Below are 19,825 nucleotides of genomic sequence, written 5' to 3' on the forward strand. Positions count from 1 at the left end.
GAACCTAGGTCCCTTGAGGAAAAGAGTAATGATTGTCTTGCATCATTATCTGCAACTCTTGGGCTTAAAGTCCTAAGGAAAACAGTTTCTTTCTGGTAAGGACTTCTATGTTCAGCTCTTCTAAATGTTAACAGCAAAGTAAGGGGTCATATACTCCATAAATTCTTTAACTCAGGAAGAGTCAGTTCAATAAACCTAAGGGAGTTGATGTCTTTTTGCTCAACTATTCAGAAGAAGAAAGACACGCAAATTTGAAACCACTCAGTAGAACGTGATGGGCCTATTTGACTGCAGGATTTTAAAGGAGTGTTTTTGAAGGGAGGCAGTGAAAGCCCTATTCCCTGGGCTTGGGGGTTGCTCCTTGGAAATGTTTGCATAGAACCACCCAGAGCCTTTTGGGCTAAATTTTCAGTTCAGATTACTCTTGTTAAATAGTAAAAATTTATCATTTTTTGGATTTAAATTATTATACAACTTTGTTATTCTTATTTCTTTAAAAAATCACTCTTCTAAAGGGAAAAGTCACATTGCAGAAGACAGGTTCCTTAAAATCCAAGGGAACTCACTAATCTCCATGCAAGTGTTATTAAACAAACTTACTTTCTCAGTCCATGGGCCACACTGTTCAATAAAAAATCCTACAAGTACCACTGTCTTATTTATAACAACAACAACAACAGCAACAACACCACCACCACCACCACCAACACCAACACCTTACCCACCATAGGTTTAGTAGTTACAGTTGCACTACTTTTGATGACATTCAAGAAAAGTTGGCAGGGCACAGTGGCTCACGCCTTATAATCCCAGCACTTTGGGAGGCCAAGGTGGGCAGATCACAAGGTCAGGAGATTGAGACCATCCTGGCTAACACTGTAAAACCCTGTCTCTACTAAAAATACAAAAAATTAGCTGGGCGTGGTGGCATGCATCTGTAGTCCCAGCTACTTGGGAGGCTGAGGCAGGAGAATCACTTGAAACCGGGAGGTGGAGGTTGCAGTGAACCCAGATTGTGCCACTGTACTCCAGCCTGGGTGACAGAGAGAGACTCCATCTCAAAAACAAAAACAAAACAACGAAACCAAACAAAACAAAACAAAAAGAAAAGTCATCAACCTAAAAAGTACCCTTTATGAATTAGAAATATATCCAAGAAGGCCAGGCGTGGTGGCTCACGCCTGTAATCCCAGCACTTTGGGAGGCCGAGGTGGGCAGATCACGAGGTCAGGAGATCGTAGCCATCCTGGCTAACATGGTGAAACCCCGTCTCTACTAAAAATGCAAAAAGAAATTGGGCGTGGTGGTGGGCATCTGTAGTCCCAGCTACTCTGGAGGCTGAGGCAGAAGAACGGTGTGAACCCAGGAGGCGGAGCTTGCAGTGAGTTGAGATTGCGCCACTGCACTCCAGCCGGGCGACAGAGCAAGACTCCATCTCAAAAAAAAAAAAATACATATATATATATGTATATATATATCCAAGAAACAATGTTGTTATAGTTAGTATATTAATATTGGCCAGGCGTGGTGGCTCACGCCTGTAATTCCAGTACTTTGGGAGGCCAAGGTAGGTGGATCACCTGAGGTCAGGAGTTCGAGACCAGTCTGGCCAAGATGGTGAAACCCCATCTCTACTAAAAATACAAAAATTAGCTGGGCATGGTGGCATGCACCTGTAGTCCCAGCTACTCAGGAGGCTGAGGCAGGAGAATTGCTTGAACCCGGGAAGTGGAGGTTGCAGTGAGCCAAGATTGTGCCATTGCACTCCAGCCTGGAGTGAGACTCTGTCTCAAAAAAAAAAAAAAAGAAAACTGCAAACAGATTCCTCTGGAGAATCCTTCATGTTATTGTCATTTAAAGCTATTCTTTGTAAACCTTGCTTAATTATTCAGACTCAATCACCATTACCTTCTCCAAAAGACTTGGAGAAGCTAACAGTGTAAATTATTTGGTGAAATAATGGTGATTGAGCCATATGGGAAAGTTTTGATCTCTCTCTCACTACTTATTGCTCTAAGATCAACCCTGTGTGCTCATTGTAGTGTCTCTCTTGAGTCTTGTGACTTATGATCTCTTCATCAAGTTAATCTTCTCATATATCCCATCCCCCACCACATGCTGCCTATTACAATAATAACAAGGGGTAAGGGGAAGACAAGGGAGTTTAGAACTTTTATGAGATTTTTTTTTTTTTTTGGCTGACATTCCTCATCCCCACAATTTACCTGGAACATTATAATCACCCATATTCTGAGCCCAAACATGTTTATCTGCCCCATATTCATAGCGGATCCTCTTGTTTGCCCACAGGTTAATCAACTCTTCTTAAATTTTTAAAATTGATACATAATATTTATATATATTTATGGGGTGCAAGTGATATTTTGTTACATGCTGATATGGTTTGGTTATGTCCCCACCAAATCTCATCTTGAATTGTAACTTCCACAAATCCCACATGTCCTGGGAGGAACCCAGTGAGAGGTGTTTGAATTATGGGGGTGAGTCTTTCCTGTGCTGTTTGTTCTTGTGGTAGTGAATGAGTCTCACGAGTTCTGATGGTTTTAAAAATGGGAGTTTCCCTACACATGCTCTCTCTTCTCTTGTCTGCCGCCATGTGAGATGTGCCTTTCACCTTCTGCCATGATTGTGAGGCCTCCCCAGCCACGTCAAACTGTGAGTCCAATAAACCTCTTTCTTTTGTAAATTTCCCAGTCTCAGGTATGTCTTTATTAGCAGCATGAAAATGGACTAATACAGTAAATTGGTACCAGTAGAGTGGGGCACTGCTGAAAAGATACCTGAACATGTGGAAGCAACTTTGGAACTGGGTGACAGGCAGAGGTTGGAATAGTTTGGAGGACTCAGAAGAAGACAGGAAAATGTGCGAAAGTTTGGAACTTCCTAGAGACTTGTTGAATGGCTTTGACAAAAATGCTGATAGTGATGTGAACAATAAGGTCCAGGCTGAGGTAGTCTCAGATGGAGATGAAAAACTTGTTGGGAACTGGAGCAAAGGTGACTCTTGTTATGTTTTAGCAAAGAGACTGGTGGCATTTTGCTCTTACCCTAAAGATTTGTGGAACTTTGAACTTGAGAGAGATGTTTTAGGATATCTGGCAGAAGAATTTTCTAAGCTGCAAAGCATTCAAGAGGTGACTTGGGTGTTGTTAAAGGCATTCGGTTTTAAAAGGGAAACAGAGCATAAAAGTTTGGAAAATTTGCAGCTTGACAATGTAATAGAAAAGAAAATCCCATTTTCTGAGGAGAAATTTGAGCCAGTTGCAGAAATTTGCATAAGTAATGAGGAGCCGAACATTGTCACCAAGACCATGGGGAAAATGTCTCCAGGACATGTCAGAGGTCTTCATGGTAGCCCCTCCTATCACAGGCCTGGAGGCCTAGGAGGAAAAAATGGTTTTGTGGGCCAGGCCCAGAGTCCATGTGTTGCGTGCAGTCTAGACTTGGTGCTGTGCATCCCAGCTGCTCCAGGCATGACTAAAAGGGGTCAAGTTACAGCTCAGGCCATGGCTTCAGAGGGTGCAAGCCTCAAGCCTTGACAGCTTCCATGTGGTCTTGAGCCTGCCAGTGAACCAAAGTCAAGAACTGAGGTTTGGGAACTTCTGCCTAGATTTCAGAGGATGTGTGGAAATGCCTGGATGTCTAGGCAGAAGTTTGGCCCTGATGGTGGCAACTGGGAGCAGTAGTGACTGTGGGCAGGAAAGCCTGACCTCAAGGTGCATGGAAATGCATGGTAGTTCCTCTGCTGGGTGGGGAATTGCAGGGGTGGTGCTTGCTCCCAGTGGCTCTTGCCAGTTTGCAGTCAGTTGTAGCAGCAGTAGCAGGTGGGAGATGTCAATGGGGCCAAAGGGGTCTAGAGATATAGGGTCTGTTGGGACCCAAAGCAGAATGCCTTCTGGTGAGGGCTGGGTTTCCAGAATGGTGATGTGCTGTAGCTGCTTAGAACTAGGGGTGTGTGGGACCCAGTGTGAGCTCCATCTCTGGATCAGTGCTATCAAGCAATATCCAGGTATCTGCTATGTTAGCCTGAGGGCCCATGAGTGTCAAGCGGCTCTCCTGTGGCTAGGATTGCAGAAGTCTGTGGTGGGAATGTGGACCACTGGGGGTCTCTCACTTACTGTTTGCCCACATTAGGGAGCTTCTCCAGGCTTCTTTGCCTTCCATGTTTGCTGTCACTTCTCTGCTGACTTCTGCTGTTCTGTCTTAAATTATGTATTCAAAGTGTGATTATCTACTCACTATTTTGATTCTTCTTTGTGGAGGAGGTGAATACCAGATGCTTCTAGTTATCTTGAAGCCCCTTCCAGATTGGCCTTTTAAAACCTGATTAATTTTTATCATGCTCCATCTCAGGCAGATGACCTCCTGGTCAGGATGGGGCTGTGTTCTTTAAGTAGTCCCTGGATCTTCTAGTGAAGCCTCAGGACATGGGTCAGTGGATGTGCAGAGGACTGGTTCTCAGATGCCAGCTCTTGTCATTCCTTACACTTCTCTCCATCTGCTTAAAAAGTCGTGATCCTACATAAAATTTCTTACATTTTAAAACTTCGTTTATTAGTATTACTCACATGCAGCTCTCTCAGTAGCTCTCAGACCTTGAATATTGTCTGAGCATCAGGTCTCATTGATGTCAGTTGCTTTGTAATGATGTAAGAAGATAGAATGAGTAGCTTGGATGGCTGATTGGAACTTGTCAATTCAGGACTATCATATGACATATGTATATACCACTCTACAAAGTACCCACATGTCCTCCTGCCTTTTTTTCTAACAACTCATTCAGTAGCTATTATACTCCCCTCTTAGAGATGAGGTTTAAAGAGTTTAAGTGATTGACCCAAGGACATACTGATTTGAGCCCTCAGACCATTATCAGGTATGGTTCTTCGTAACTTACTATGCCACCTAGATTTAAGTGAATATGTTTAGGGCTGGCTTTAGGCCTAGATACAGGAGATGATTGCTCATGCAGTGAGATGGTGAAGAGGGGGTGTGGGTGGAGAAGAAGTTCTGTGGTAGAATATCTGAAAACTTAATATCCCCCAAATCAGAAATTCATTCTCTTTGGTTAAAGATTGTACTTTGAAGGTATTAATTTCTCACAGGAAACCATAGCTCTTTTCCCTGTAATCGGCCATTTGCATTCTAGTTTGAGCTGAATTAGTGTTAGTCTTGAGTGGGGTTCACAGGAGTGGCAAAGACACAGAAAATGGGCTGCCATTCCTAAAGCCAGTGCCCAGTACCTCATGAGATGCTCAAACCTCCCAGGGGTGGAGGTGGCCTCACATATTCCTTCTCAACCCAGTATTTGAAGAAACAATTTCCTTTTGATTGGAGTTGACATTTGAATTGGAGTTCCTTTGGAAACAAAAAAGGCATGGAGTGAGAAGGGGAGGGGGTTCTGTTTAACCAAGGTGGGCCTGGGCGTAGGCTGAGAAAGGACTGTGACAAGGTAAGAGTAGGTAGCAGGTGACAGGAGAGGACAAGAATCTAATGGAGCTTGGAGCAAAGAGGACTTGGGAAACTTCCAAATAAAAAGATCACGTTGTTAACAATTTTGCCTAAGTTTGCTCCTGCAGGTAAACATATCCAGTATCAAATACTTCAGTGGCAAAACCCTGCTCAGGCTGAGAACTGAAAAGAAGCCAAAATCCAGTAAACTCTGATACTGTCAAAATACTCCCTTATAAAAGAGATTCAAGGACACTCATTCCTACAATGAAGTCTGGGCCCCCAGTCCATCTTCCTCCGCTCCCCATTCCCTGCCCTAGCATTTTCTCTGGAATGACTCCATCCAACAGAACTTTGAGAATTTGACTCCAAAACTCTGAAGGGCAGGTCAATAGGTCGAACCGCCAAGATTACAAAGATGAAGACAAAATCTGCCTTCAGGGACGCCATGACAGGATTGGAAGAAAACACAGATAATGACATGATAACTGATGGCATAACTGAGGAGAAGAGGGAGATGGGTGATGCAGGCAACACTTGCCAGTCATGGGCAGAGGATGGAAAATCCAGACATGCTAGAAACACAAGCAAAGCCTCAGGAAAACCTACTGACTTAGCCCACTCCTCAAAAGACAGACTCTGAGGTGGAGATTTATATGCAAGACGTTTACAAAGCAATTCCCAATGCTTCTTGGGAATTTGCTTAGAGGGAGGAGTTGAACTGTGAAGCAGTTGCAAGAGGCCTTTTAGTAGGAGCTGGGGAACCAGGATGGCCTTTAGAGTCGGGGCAATGAGCGCCTTTGTGCTTCTCATCCTCAACCAGTCATTGAAGTGAGCTTCTGCTGGGCTGGCGATGTGACCTGGAGCAAGAGGGACTCATAAGAGCCACTGGGAGTCCAAGTAGCTGGGGAAATGGGGACCTCAGTCCTGAGGGAGGATCTAGGTATGATTTCACTGCATCCACTGTACATATGAATTAAGCTGGGTCCTGATGTGTGTGGGTTAGATTTGAGTGGTTGGAGAAAAGGGAGAAAGGGACAGGAACTTTTTTTTTTTTTTTTGGAGACAGAGTCCCGCTCTGTTGCCCAGGCTGGAGTGCAGTGGCGTGATCTCGGCTCACTGCAAGCTCCGCCTCCCGGCTTCACACCATTCTCCTGCTTCAGCCTCCCGAGTAGCTGGGACTACAAGCGCCCGCCACCACGCCCGGCTAATTTTTTGTAATTTTAGTAGAGATGGGGTTTCACCTTGTTAGCCAGGATGGTCTCGATCTCCTGACCTCGTGATCTGCCTGCCTCCGCCTCCCAAAGTGCTGGGATTACAGGCGTGAGCCACTGCGCCCAGACTGTTTTTTTTTTTGTTTTTTTGTTTTGTTTTGTTTTTTAAAGTGAGCAGAACATTGCGGCTCTAGTGAAGGTTACGCATAGGCAAGCAGACGGGATATGAAATTAGGAGGAAGGCAAGGGGCTCCCTGCAGAGAATCTTGAAGGCCAGTCATGCCTGCACTTCATCATTTTCTCAACAAAATATATTAACATATAACATTTAATATATGGTATATAGTTTTTCACTGCTATAAGTGTAGGGGTGGAGGATATGGGGGCCACTTGTAATATGAGCAAATAATAACTTTGATTTAGTATCATTTTGTCACATTTGTTCTCAAATATTTCTTATTTCTTAACTGCTCATGGGAGTACTGAAATCCTATAATATATGTATTTTTGGCTTTCTGGGGTTTGACTAATATAAGATGATAAATCATCCACCTGCAAACATGGTGGACCTCTTCTGCAGAGAGACCAACATTCAGGGTTCTAAAAGCCAAGCCTTCCCAGCAATGTTCTCTCCATCTCCCTGTGACTACATCCCACAGAAAGCTGTCATTAGGAAGGAAACATGGTGTTTGGACCATTTGTACTGGTTTCTAAGTGAGTGTTAACACAGGAATACAGATGTACTATGTGAGGTTTGGATAATGGACACTCATTTATAAGGTAATTGTCACCAAAAATAGGGGATTATGTTAATTTTTTATAGTCTGGGCATTTTGCACTTTGAAATGAGAATGAAAAAAGAAGTAGCTACTGAGTGGGATGATGAATGAATGAGGGGACAGAGCCAGGGCTGACATCCCAAGTATTAGATCCACGTATTCTGTGTTGGATCTTTTCCAGGGTAAATTATAGAGGAAAATGCCATTTGTTTTATTTTCATCCTTTCCATCTGTAGAACCGGAAGAGTTACTACCATTTTTTATTGAGCTTGTTTTGAGGAGTATTTAACTTTATACAAAGATGAAAAAGAATGTAAAATAAGAATTTGGTTTCTTGGCAATTTGAAATGAGGTCACTGTTTTACAAGGCCTTATCATCCGTACAGTCATTTTTTTAAGGGTAGCTAATTAGCGGAGGACCCAGTGGAGTTTTTATACCCAGTATGTCTAAGAATCATGTGGGCTTGGGTACTGGACTCCACTCCAGGGGGTTCTATTTCAGAAGTTCTTATGGCACAGAGAAGTATGCACTTGAACAGGTGTTTTGTCTGATTCTGAAGCAAGTAGTCTTCTGTCCATGAGTGATTACTACAGTGAGATAGATAATAAAAGTTTGTTTGAACTGGGGTCTACACATGCCTATGGGATCTAGGCAGGAAATATAAATAGGGGCTGCCTGGTAGAAGCTGATTAGGGCTTGGTGCCTATTGCTGCAAGCTGGAAAACACATGTAAATGGGGCAACAGTGTCTCAATTTTCACTTATTGTTGTGATGGGGGAGTGCGATTCCAATACTGCTAAATGGCCTGAGCATTCAACAGATACCAGAAAGCTGGAAATCTATACAAAGTCTCCTAATATTTAACTGTTGACACCTAATTGAAATAAAATAAAGACTACGTGTTTGGCAGATAAAATACGTATGCTGGATTCCATCTCTGAGCAGCCAGTCTGATGTGTCTGGTCTAGAGAAAGGAAGAAATAAAAGGTGTTGGGATTGTGCAGGGTGAGTTTCAATGCTGTTAAGGCAGAGTGGTCTTAGGTGATTCTTTTTAGAGAAGTTGTATTTAAACTTCTTGTTCTATGAACAGTGTCAGGGGCAAAACGGTGACATTATCAAAGATATTGTGGTTTGTGATGCAAAAATAGAATATTTGGCACCTAACACAAGCACAAAGATCTATTATTTTCAATTACTTCCTTAGATTTTTTTTGGAAGATTTATTTTCAGATTTGGAGGTAACCCATTGCCAGCCATGTCCTGGGGGCATGGGAGATGGGTGGATTGGCATGGGCAAGAGGACTTGAGCCTACAGGTGGGAGTTAGGTGGGAGATGATATTGGAGGCAGCATCTTCCTGGGTGCCTGGAATAGTAATGTCTAAGGTGGCCTAAAGCTACACATGGGGAAATTAAAAGAAAAGACCTGAGATGCTGACCCAGACAGTCAGGAACCAAGAGAACTGGAGCCAGAATGAAGCTGGGAATAATGCTTTGGGCCAGAGCTCATCAAAGGGCAATCTTTTCTATAAAGAAGTGAGCTCTATTTGAGAAAAGAATAGTTAAATGTGTCTTGAGGCCAGGCGTGGTGGCTCATGCCTGTAATCCCAGCACTTTGGGAGGCTGAGGCGGGCAGATCACGAGGTCAGGAGATCGAGACCATCCTGGCCAACATGGTGAAACCCCGTCTCTACTAAAAATACAAAAATTAGCCAGGCATGGTGGTGCATGCCAGTAATCCCAGCTACTGGGGAGGCTGAGACAGGAGAATCACTTGAACCCGGGAGGTGGAGGCTGCAGGGAGCCGAGATTGCGCACTGCACTCCAGCCTGGGCAACAGAGTGAGACTCTGTCTCAAAAAAAAAAAAAAAAAAAGTGTCTCGAGGGATCCGAGTTCTCACCCAAAATATCTTTCTATCCCTTCTGTGTACTCAAAATGTAAATACGTATTCCAACCCCTTACCTCCCTCCTCACCATCATGTACTGACATGGCCAATGGCCTTGCATAGCAGAAAGATGAGCTCAGCTGAAGTCTCCTTTTTTAAGTCTGGGGCTTTGGAATGGCTGCTGAAGGTGAGTATGAAATTAGATTCTCTAGCTTGCCTTCTGCACCTAGAAGCAGCTCAGTTCGGGTCCATGGCAGCCAGTATTCACTAGTGGAGGGAAGTGGGCCAGAGAGTGGAAAATGTCAGTGGTTCCCAAACGTAGGTCAGCACCTATCGGTCATTGCTCTGATAAGCTCATAACATGGTGGTAGCAAACAATCCTGAATCGTAACACAGCAAAATGGTATTTCTCACTCAAGACTATATGACCAATAGCATTAGCAGGGAGTGTGTGTGTGTGTGTGTCTTGCTCATTGTAGTTTCCTGGGTACTGAGGCTGAAACAATATGTCAAAGGTAAGTAAATCAGGGCTTCAGGTACATCAAAGATAAGTACATCAGGGGAAGAGGCTGGGAAGAACTACTTACTGGCTTTGAAGCCTCTGCCTGAAAGTAACACATGTTACTTCTGCCTACATTTCAGTGGTTATAGCAAGTCACGTGGTCATGCTTGCCTTCAAAAGAGGCAGGAAAGTGCAATCCTACCACAAGATTAGAGCAGAGAAATGGAACATTTGTGATCTCTCTGAGAACCTCCACAGACCTCAAGATTCGGATTCATTAGATTTTCCCCAAGTCATTCTAAGTCTCTCCTACATTTGGAAACCTCTGATCTACCCAGTTCATCTTTGGAGGAACTTCTTAGCTGAGATTTGAGTCCTTTGTTGGTTTCTTGGCAAGGCATCCTAAGTATTGAGTATAGATTTGCATTCAGAAGATATTCAATGAACCATTTTTCTCAGTAACTCACCCACTCTTCAACAGGAAACCAAATGCAAAGTAACTGTATTTTTTATTTCTATGAACAATAAAATACTTTCATAATTTCACATCCCATTGCTTTTAAGAGCACATATATTACAAATAAAGGAACTCCACAAACTTTAAAGATTAGTATTTATCAACGCTTTTGTACACATACACAAATATTTTAATATAATGGTATCTGAAATGTTATTCATATATTTTTAGTACTGTCATAGTATTAACTAAAAAGGATCTTTTAAATTTGGTAAAAACCGTATATTTTACAATCTTTTATTTACATCTGAAATATGCTGAAATGTTACAAAAACATTCACTTTAACCTTTAAAATATGTGTACTAGGACTGGGGTACTGACCATACAATAACTGACAGCAAACTTAGGGTTTGCATTTGAGCTACACATTCACTGGAATTTCATGGCAAATATTCAACTTGGCTTGATCAACACTGCTCAAAGAAAAAAAAAGTTATACAAAATGTGCAAATTCAGAGGTTGGCAAAATTCTGAAGCTAGCGAGGTAAACAAAAATATTAACACCATGAAAACTTCAAATAAATTAAACCTATCTTTCTCTTCCCCGAGATTAGCTGCAAATTCAGAAAGTTCTCTTAGAGGTGGGTCTGATGCTGCAGAGACCTCAGACTTCAGCACTAGGTGAGATGGAGACCGTGGGTAGGGCCGGAGTTGCTTTGCTAATTACTCGAGTGCAGGTTTGGTCCACTCCGCGCTTTGACAGGTCGTCCCTGCCCGTAATCTTAAAACAGGAAAAAACACAACACAACGGAATGCAGAGGTTAATGTTAATATCCCAAACACAAAATTAAAACCCAGAATAGAGGTTTTCATTCCCCACAGGGTAATTTATTCAAATTATAAAAAGACACATATCAAAGTGGATCTAAAGAATTTTCCCCCAAGACCATGTGCTAGCTTTAACTTTTGGTGAAAGTTAAAATATTTTCACAATCCTCTTCCGCTATCTGACATAAATTTATAAATGTTTGGATGAAACTTACAAATATATCTGAGTAATTCCAGGATTTTATTCTATTCTAAAAGTTTATAATTTATATTGTCAGCATCTGCCAAAAAAGGGAAACATTAGAAATTTTATTTAAATGTTTGCATAAAAGGAAATATAGTAAAAAAGTCTTGACCTGATTTTAATCTTGAAAATAATGTTAGTGTGCCTAAAAAATACTTTATCAGATTGATTCAAACAATGACGTGTAAGCATAATAACAGAAACTCCAGACACTTTTAAAATATATTTTTGTACAGAAGAGATTTCTGTACAAAGAATTGTGAAGATTTTCCCACCAACTTCACACATTATCCCACTGTGCCATGACCTTCATCTCTACTCTTCCAAGATAGAATCGCTACTTCTGTAAGTGCCCCAAAGAGCACTCAGCTGAGAGCATCCTATACTACCAATAAATTCTCCTTATGATCAGTATCACGAAGCTCTGAATAAATAATCTGGCTGATGATGTGTTCAAAGAGTAGACTCCAGGTGCAGTATACCTATGCTTGGCATCACACCAGATTCGGTCTGTTCCTTTCTCTGTATTTTGTATTGGATACCCATCATCACAGTTGACTTCACTATGCTGTTATTCTTACTGAATGTTGAAACAGACTCCAAATGGGCATCTTATACTGATGCTTAAACTGAATGCTTATATGCATTACTTTGGCTTCAAAGAAGGCTTTTATGTTTTTTGCTATTTATTATAAACAGTATGGAATTTTGGCACCTATAAAAGCAATTATTACCTGCTGGTCAGTGACAACTCAAACTACTTTACCTCAACATCTCCATTTTACACAGTAGCATCCACTTTATCTTGTCTTGTCTCTTTCCTTATACTGAAGGTTCCTTCATTAACTAGATGTCTTCAAAATACTCCTCTAGCTAATACTTTTCTAGACACTTTTGGAGTGAATTGCATATGTAGCTGAAACAGCAGAAGGACGAACATAACTACATTTTTTAGTTTTAATCATGGGGCCTTTACCCATTCCTGAATGTAGGCTGGGATCACTTTGGAGCACTGATGTAATCTGAAAAAACAGCAATCATGTGGTTTTTTTTTAGACGGAGTCTCACTTTGTCACCCAGGTTGGAGTGCAGTGGCATGATATCAGCTCACTGCAACCTCCGCCTCCTGGATTCAAGCAACTCTCCTGCCTCAGCCTCCCAAATAGCTGGGATTACAGGCACCTGCCATTACACCCAGCTAATTTTTGTATTTTTAGTAGAGACGGGAATTCACCATGTTGGCCAGGCTGGTCTCGAACTCCTGACCTCAGGCAATCTGCCCACCTCGGCCTCCCAAAGTGCTAGGATTACAGGTGTGAGCCACTGCACCCGGCCTCATGTAGTTTTTAAAACTAATCCTGGGATTAAAGAAGTATGTAGACAACTTCTATGTTTTTTTAAAGACCATGTTTTTTTAAAGATTTATAGGAGCATTGTGACCTGACCAGGACAAAGAAGTTTGCAACCTCCTCAGACCTTTGCTCATGCCCAGATATCTGTGGTCATCAGACACTTCTTGATTTCAACCCCCTTCTTTTCTCCCTGCCCTTAACATAAAAAGAGCCTACAATGTGTACTGAGTTAAGATGGTACTTTAGGATGCTGGATCACCATCTTCATGTTTGCTGGCTCTTTGAATAAACCTGCTTTTCCTCCCATCAACTCTCACTTCTAGTGTTCGGCTATTGAGCAGACAGCAGCCAAATCTGGGTTTGCTTACACATAATTAATTCTATTTTTCTATTTCCTTTTTATATTTTGATGTGTATCTATCCATTCTAATTGTTTCTTTTTTTTTTTTTTTAAGACACAGTTTTGCTCTTGTCTCCCAGGCTGGAGTGCAGTGGTGTGATCTTGGTTTACTGCAACCTCTGCCTCCTGAGTTCAAGCGATTCTCCTGCTTCAGCCTCCCGAGTAGCTGGGATTGTAGGAGTGTGCCACCACACAGGCTAATTTTTTTTTGTATTTTTAGTAGTGACGGGGTTTCACCATGTTGGCCAAACTGGTCTCGCACTCCTGACCTCAGGTGATCCACCGGCCTCAGCCTCCCAAATTGTTGGGATTACAGCATGAGCCACCGTGCCCGGCCTGTTTCTATTTTTAAGTGTTCAATAGAATTTTTTTCCTTCGTTGTAATTTTGTATGTACCTGTTTTCAGAATATGTGCATGAATAGATAGGTATGTGAAGGTATTCCTATAGATGGAGACCTAGGTGACAAATCCCCATTGAAGTTCAGAACCAGGAGAAGGTGTATATTTCCTGTGGACAGATCTTTTTATAGATCTATTTCTATAACAAGGCCTGTGCAATCCATCAGTTTCTTTTCTTTGTGTCAGTTTCCATGAGGCATAGAGTCAAGTTTTGCTTCTTTTAGCAAAGGTTTCCTGGAAAAGAGATGATTTTTCTCCCCCCTTAATCACCTGGTCCTTGTCTTTATATTTTTGTTTTAGCAGTTTTAGGTACAGCATATCTTTGTTTTGGAAACAAATCAGCTCAAATGTATTTTAGAAGTTGGAGTATGAGTTTTCATTTTAAAAGCTACGTTGTTAACTTCAGTTTAAATCATGAGGCTTTTCCCCCCATTGACCTACCTTGAAATGGAAATGGAGTTGTTCTAATTAAATAAAAACTTAGAGAGCACTAGCTACTAGGGAGGTGACTAGAGAGACTGAATGGCTAGGAAGAGAGGGGTACACCAGAAGGCCACAAAGGACAGAGTAGACGTAAAGAAAGAAAAACATACCACTTTTGCTTACAGTACTGAGGGAAATACTAGACACAGAGGAACAGAAGCTGTATAAACACGGACCTCGACAGAGCTGCCAGGAAAAAAGAGAAAAGCATTTTTGTCCAAAGTTTCTAGGTCAGATGTGATTTACAGTTGGAGACAAGCATTCCTTCACCACCTTCCTGAACTTTCAGATCCATCATTTGTTCTTTTTATTTCACTCCCGGATTTATGATTTTCCCCATTCTATCAAGTCATCTCTCCTGAGTACTTAATTCCTGTCACCCCTCAAATAGCCTAAACCAATACTACCTCCACAAGGAATCCTATCTATGGCAATTCATTTTCTCCAATATAACTCAGTCAACCATTTCTTTCTCTAGCTACAATGGAGAGTTAAAAATCAGGATGGAAGAAGATGGAAAAAACGAAAAGAAGCAAGATGGGAAATGCAATTAGAAAAAACAGATTCATACAACACACTTCATGGTTTGTGAGTTGTATTAACAGTGCCAGGCCATTTAAGGAAAACAAAGGAAATGCATCTTCAGTGGGTGGCTACCATGTATGAAGCACTGCTGGGAGACTAATTCAAGTTCTGCCCCTCAATTTTTCTGTAGAGAACACATCTAACTCCTGGAGGGGAGCACGGGTGATGAGATGTGCAGGTAGAGTGTGGGGGTATGGATTCTAGGAAGTAGGCCAGGAAGCAACACTTGGCTTTCAACCAGTTGATTTTTAGCCACCCAAAAAGTACTGAGATGACTGAATGCCCACATTTTGTGTGCAGCCTTACAGAACATGCTGTACACATCCCAGACGTCACGGATGACTTGCTTGTGGGGTGGGTGGTTGAGTTTTATCTGAATTCTGCACATCTGCAGGAGGCCCAGCCTCCGTAAAGGCAGTCTTGGTGGTAAACAGCCATGACTGGTCTTAGGGTTCATCGTGAGTATAGTGTAGAGACCCCCTCAACTGTGGACTCCACATCATGGCCTCAGGGTTGTGAGGTCCTCAACTAGGGATGGCGGAGGGTGGCAGCAAACCCTCATGGGAATGCCACCCAGTGTTCCTCAGCATTTAATGGGACTCACATAGTCTAGAAAACCCAGGGTTCATGTGGACTGTGGGAAGTATCTAGGTTCTAATAATCTTTTTCTACAGAGTTTTCCCCCAGCCTGATCTCTGCTTTGGGGCACGAGGTGGTGTGCACGGGAGAGAGAACAGATCAGCAACATGGTGCTGATGCAGTGATTTCTGCAGCAAGAAAAGGGCCTCTTTCCTGTCCTTCTGGCATTGGGAGCAAAAGGGACTTTCTGTCCACTGATAGCGCGTGTGCACCAAGGAGCGCTCACCTGCTCATTCATGATTGTGGAGAGTTCGCTGAGCATGTCCTTGTAGTGGGACCTCAGTTCTTCCTGGTACTCCAGCTGGTCCTCTTTGATGAGGCGCTCATTCACGTCAAGGGCCTGCCCACATGCATCTGCAAATTGCCTTTAGCGACAGCATTAAACAAATTAAAAACCAGCCCTCGGAAGTGGCATTGAGCTCAGTGACTGTGAGTTCAGAGTCAGGCTGCTGATGGACTCTGCCACCTCAGTGAGTTTTGGTGTGATGGATTCTTGGGGGATTGAGGACTCCCTGTCTGAGGAAGTTCAAGGAAGAACATCCCAACAGGGAGAAGCTTACCTGAAGATCTCCTTCAAAAGCTTTACTTGGTTGTCAGGGTACTTCTTTGCATTGGTTTCTTCAAGAAAAGCTCGTGCATAGGCCATTGGCCCGGCATTAACCTGTTGAGAAGAAAATTGGTGAAGGATGATCTACCTTCTGCATGGAGTCTTTTCCACCGCTGGAAGAGGAGCAACTGTGCACCAATTGTGTGGTACCCCGATCTCACACCCTGCCTTCTAGTCCACTCATTTGTATACCTGACTTAGCTGCTGTCCTCCAACTTGTCAATAGAGCATGAGTCTGAGCTCCACCTTTCACTAACAAACTTCCCAAACTTCAGTCCTTTGCCAACCCCTTCACATTTTTTTTTTTTTTGGCCATATCTGTACGTTGCTTGAACTACTATTTTTTTTCTTTCTTTTTTTCTTTGTTAGAGACAGGGTCTCACTCTGTTGCCCAGGCTAGAGTGCAGTGGCATGATCACTGCAGCTTCAAACTATTGGGCTCAAGTAATCCTCTCGCCTCAGCCTCTCAAGTAGCTGGGACTACAATGTTTACTACCATGCCTGGCTAATTTTTTAAAGAAAGTTTTTGTAGAGACGGGGGAAGGGGGGCGGTCTCACTACATTGTCCCGGCTAGTCTGGAACTCTTGGCCTCAAGCAATCCATCCGTCTTGGCCTCCCGAAGTGCTGGGATTACGGGCATGAACCACCCACCGAATCTGCTGTTTTCTTAACAGCTTTTAAAACTAGACTCACTTCTATTAACTCCAATATATTTATTTAAATTGAACATTTGTGAAATCAAATGTTTGAAGTGCTAGTTTTTCTTTTCTATTAACACTCAAATAAACACATACTATTATGAAGGGATAATTCACAGTGGTAGTGTTGTGGGCACTGCCCTAGAATCACTGTTTCACTGGGTTCCATTTGATGGTCTGGCTTAGATTCTGGCTCAAGGAGGCATTTATCAGATTTGCTGAATGAATGCACAGTACTGGGTTCAATTCATGCTCATGCTCATGCACATGGATGGCCTCACTTGTGCAGGAGTTCATATCCCTTAGTGCATAGAAGCCTTTAATGTGGCTGTCAGGCTTGGGAAGGAAAAAGGTAAAAGAAGAAGAAGCTGACTTCAGGGGCCTGTGACCAGCAGGCATGGCCAGTGTGGCAGATGCAGTCACTGGTACTGGGTGTACCATCTTTTGCTTCTCCAGATCCAATCTCCACTTCCCTTCACTCAGCTATGTGCCTAGGGAAGTCATCCTATATGGGATAGGACAATGGCTCTCTTGCTTTCTGGCCTTCTCAGCCCATGGGGGACACAGACAAGGGAGGTAGGGAACGGGAGAGTGTGGTCAGTGTCAGGATCAGTAGCATTAATTTTTTCTTTGTTTTTTTTTTTTTTTTTTTTTTTTTTTTTTTTTTTTTGAGATGGAGTCTTGCTCTGTCACCGAGGCTGGAGTGCAATGGCATGATCTCAGCTCACTGCAACCTCCACCTCCCAGGTTCAAGCAATTATCCTGCCTCAGCCTCCCAAGTAGCTGGGATTACAGGCATGTGCCACCACGCCCTGCTAATTTTTGTATTTTTAGTAGAGGTGGGGTTTCACCTTGTTGGCCAGGCTGGTCTCGAACTCTTGACCTCAAGTGATCCATCCACCTCAGCCTCCCAAAGTGTTGGGATTACAGGCGTGAGCTACTGCGTCTGGCCTTCTTTGGCTTTTAGGGCCCAATATAGCTGTGCAGGGCGCCACTACTGATCTTCCTTTATTTTAAAATTTAATACTTTATTCCTTACAAATACTTAGCATCAATTTATTAATATAATAAATAAAAATTAATGCCTTATTCCTGAGTTGCTTGGAGCTCCCTTTAATTTTGTGCCCAAGGTGAGTGCCTTACTCACCTCACCTGCCTGGCCCTGGTCAGAGTACTAAGCCCCAGGGCTTCCTCCTTGCAGAAGCCTCCCTATCGCTAGCTGAAGTCACTCCTGTCTACTTGTCTGTCATCAGACGGACCTCTCAGCTCCCCTGTATGCTTCCACTAACCCTCCTCTCCTTGCATCTTCAGGTCTAGGGTGGTCACACCGCCTGAGTGCTGCCAGCCCCTGTGCCAGCCCTTTCTGGCTTTCCCAAATGCTGCACACACTTTTGGGAACAGTTTATTTACTCTATCCTCCTCAATCACTCACTGAGCATGCCATCTGCTTCCTGTCACAACTCTGCCAGACAGATAAACATGCATGCACCTTTTATGAACTAGTAATCATTCTTTTTTGGATTTGTTTCAAAACAATTTTTTAAGGCTCTTAATGACAGATATGTACAAGAATGTGGTGTTTCTTCATTAGTTAATTCATTTGTTAGTATACAGATATAGAACACAGTTATCCATAGAAGATGGGATAGCAAGGTGGAGGAAGAATACATTTTATTTCAGCTAAACTTAAGAAAGGCCTATCTACAGGTGTTGAGTAACATCAATGCACATTGACAACTAAAAGCCATTTTAAAGACCCAGATAAAGGTGTTCTATTCTCATAAAAGGGAAAATGTTTCTTATATTCTTTGTAAACAAAGTTCTCAGGGCATTTTACACCTGGTTTCATTGGCCATGTGCATCTCAGCCCTGGGCAATGCTTACTCACCTTCACGCTGACACTTCCTTGCAGTTTGAGCTGCAGTCTGATCATGTCCACTTCTTCCATTGTGCAAAGCTGATTAAGCTCAGAAACCTTCTTGGACATCTCGTCAATTGCCACTTCAATTGGATTCAGTTCTGTGCTTGATTGGCTAATTACTTGTATTCTCTTCTTCACGTAGGGGAACAGGTGACTCGCTGCACAAAAGCCATACAAAGGGATTTCAAGGTTGAGGATTAGTGAAGAGTCAAGGGTTTCCCTGAAGGACCAGAGGATCATGTATCATTTCACGGCACATGGCACCTTCCATTCTGCATGCTTTTCATGCATGGGAGTTACTTTTTCTGCTAGGTGCCATCCTCTCTAATACCTCTTAGCTTGTGCCCAAGCTCCTTTGACCTGTGTGCCCTTCTGCCTTCACTGCTAACAGGCCCTCATTCTCAGGGCTGTTTTAGGCCTTTAGAATTTTTTTCTTTTTTCTTTCTATCTTTTTTTTTTTTTTTTTGAGATGAGTCTCGCTCTGTAGCCAGGCTGGAGTGCAGTGGCGCGATCTCGGCTCACTGCAGTCTCCGCCTTCTGGGTTCAAGTGATTCTCCTGCCTCAGCCTCTCGAGTAGCTGGGACTACAGGTGCGCGCCACCATGCTCAGCTAATTTTTGTATTTTTAGTAGAGACGGGGTTTCACCATGTTGGCCAGGATGGTCTTGATCTCTTGACCTCATGATCCGCCCGCCTCCGCCTCCCATGTGCTGGGATTACAGGCGTGAGCCACCGCACCCGGCCAGCCTTTAGAATTTCTAAACACTGAAAAGATTAAAGCTTCCACAGCAACTTGTAATTCAAATAAAAACTACACTAACCCACAATACAGAATGCCTAAATATATACCAAGTAGTATATACTGATATAGCTTTGTTGTGGCTTTTTTATTTCAAAAGTTTTGGATACATTTACTGAAGGCAGACGCTTGTCACAGTTTAGACATCAGTGCTACTGATAGGCTGTAGCCTAATCCAGGATGGCCCAGCTCTCAAAGCGGGTTACTGATCAATTCCTCCAGAATGCCCTTGCTCACCTCCCCTGCAGCCAGCCTTAGGAGCCCCCACTGGGTGCTCTTGTTTCATTTCTCCTGCTCCGCTCATCTGAAATTCTTGCCTTACTTGGCTCTTTCTCCTACAAGACTGTGAGCACCTTGAGGGCAAGAATCATGTTTCATTTGCATTGCTAGTACCCAGAACAGTGCCCAGCCCCTAGCAGGGCCTCACTAAAGGTGTGTTGAGGAAATGAAAGGATGACTAGCTCACAGCATAGATCTAGAGAGCACATCGAGGGATATTGGAGACCGACATCTGCATTCGTTTTACAGATGAAGAATATGAATCCCAGAGTGGTTTAG

General features: G+C 42.9%; 1 protein-coding gene across 11 annotated transcripts in view; it reads right to left on the bottom strand.

The window, feature by feature from the left end:
* Positions 1 to 10,343: 10,343 nt before the first annotated feature.
* DOCK10 (dedicator of cytokinesis 10) overlaps positions 10,344 to 19,825 on the bottom strand; it is a 277,788-nt gene continuing 268,306 nt past the window's right edge. For 6 of the 11 annotated variants that reach the window (XM_055109148.2, XM_055109150.2, XM_055109146.2 and 3 more), the window contains 5 exons: positions 18,437 to 18,627; positions 15,803 to 15,903; positions 15,469 to 15,607; positions 14,129 to 14,204; positions 10,344 to 11,092 (listed from right to left, as the gene is read on the bottom strand). In XM_055109148.2, the coding sequence (XP_054965123.1) occupies positions 11,031 to 11,092; positions 14,129 to 14,204; positions 15,469 to 15,607; positions 15,803 to 15,903; positions 18,437 to 18,627 (569 nt within the window). In that variant the 3' untranslated portion in view covers positions 10,344 to 11,030. Of the gene's footprint in view, positions 11,093 to 11,354; positions 11,421 to 14,128; positions 14,205 to 15,468; positions 15,608 to 15,802; positions 15,904 to 18,436; positions 18,628 to 19,825 lie in introns of all 11 variants that reach the window. The other 5 variants (XM_034955285.3, XM_034955280.4, XM_063595292.1 and 2 more) reach the window with 2 other exon arrangements.

Source organism: Pan paniscus, chromosome 13 (assembly GCF_029289425.2).
Source record: "Pan paniscus chromosome 13, NHGRI_mPanPan1-v2.0_pri, whole genome shotgun sequence".
NCBI classification, from domain to species: domain Eukaryota; kingdom Metazoa; phylum Chordata; class Mammalia; order Primates; family Hominidae; genus Pan; species Pan paniscus.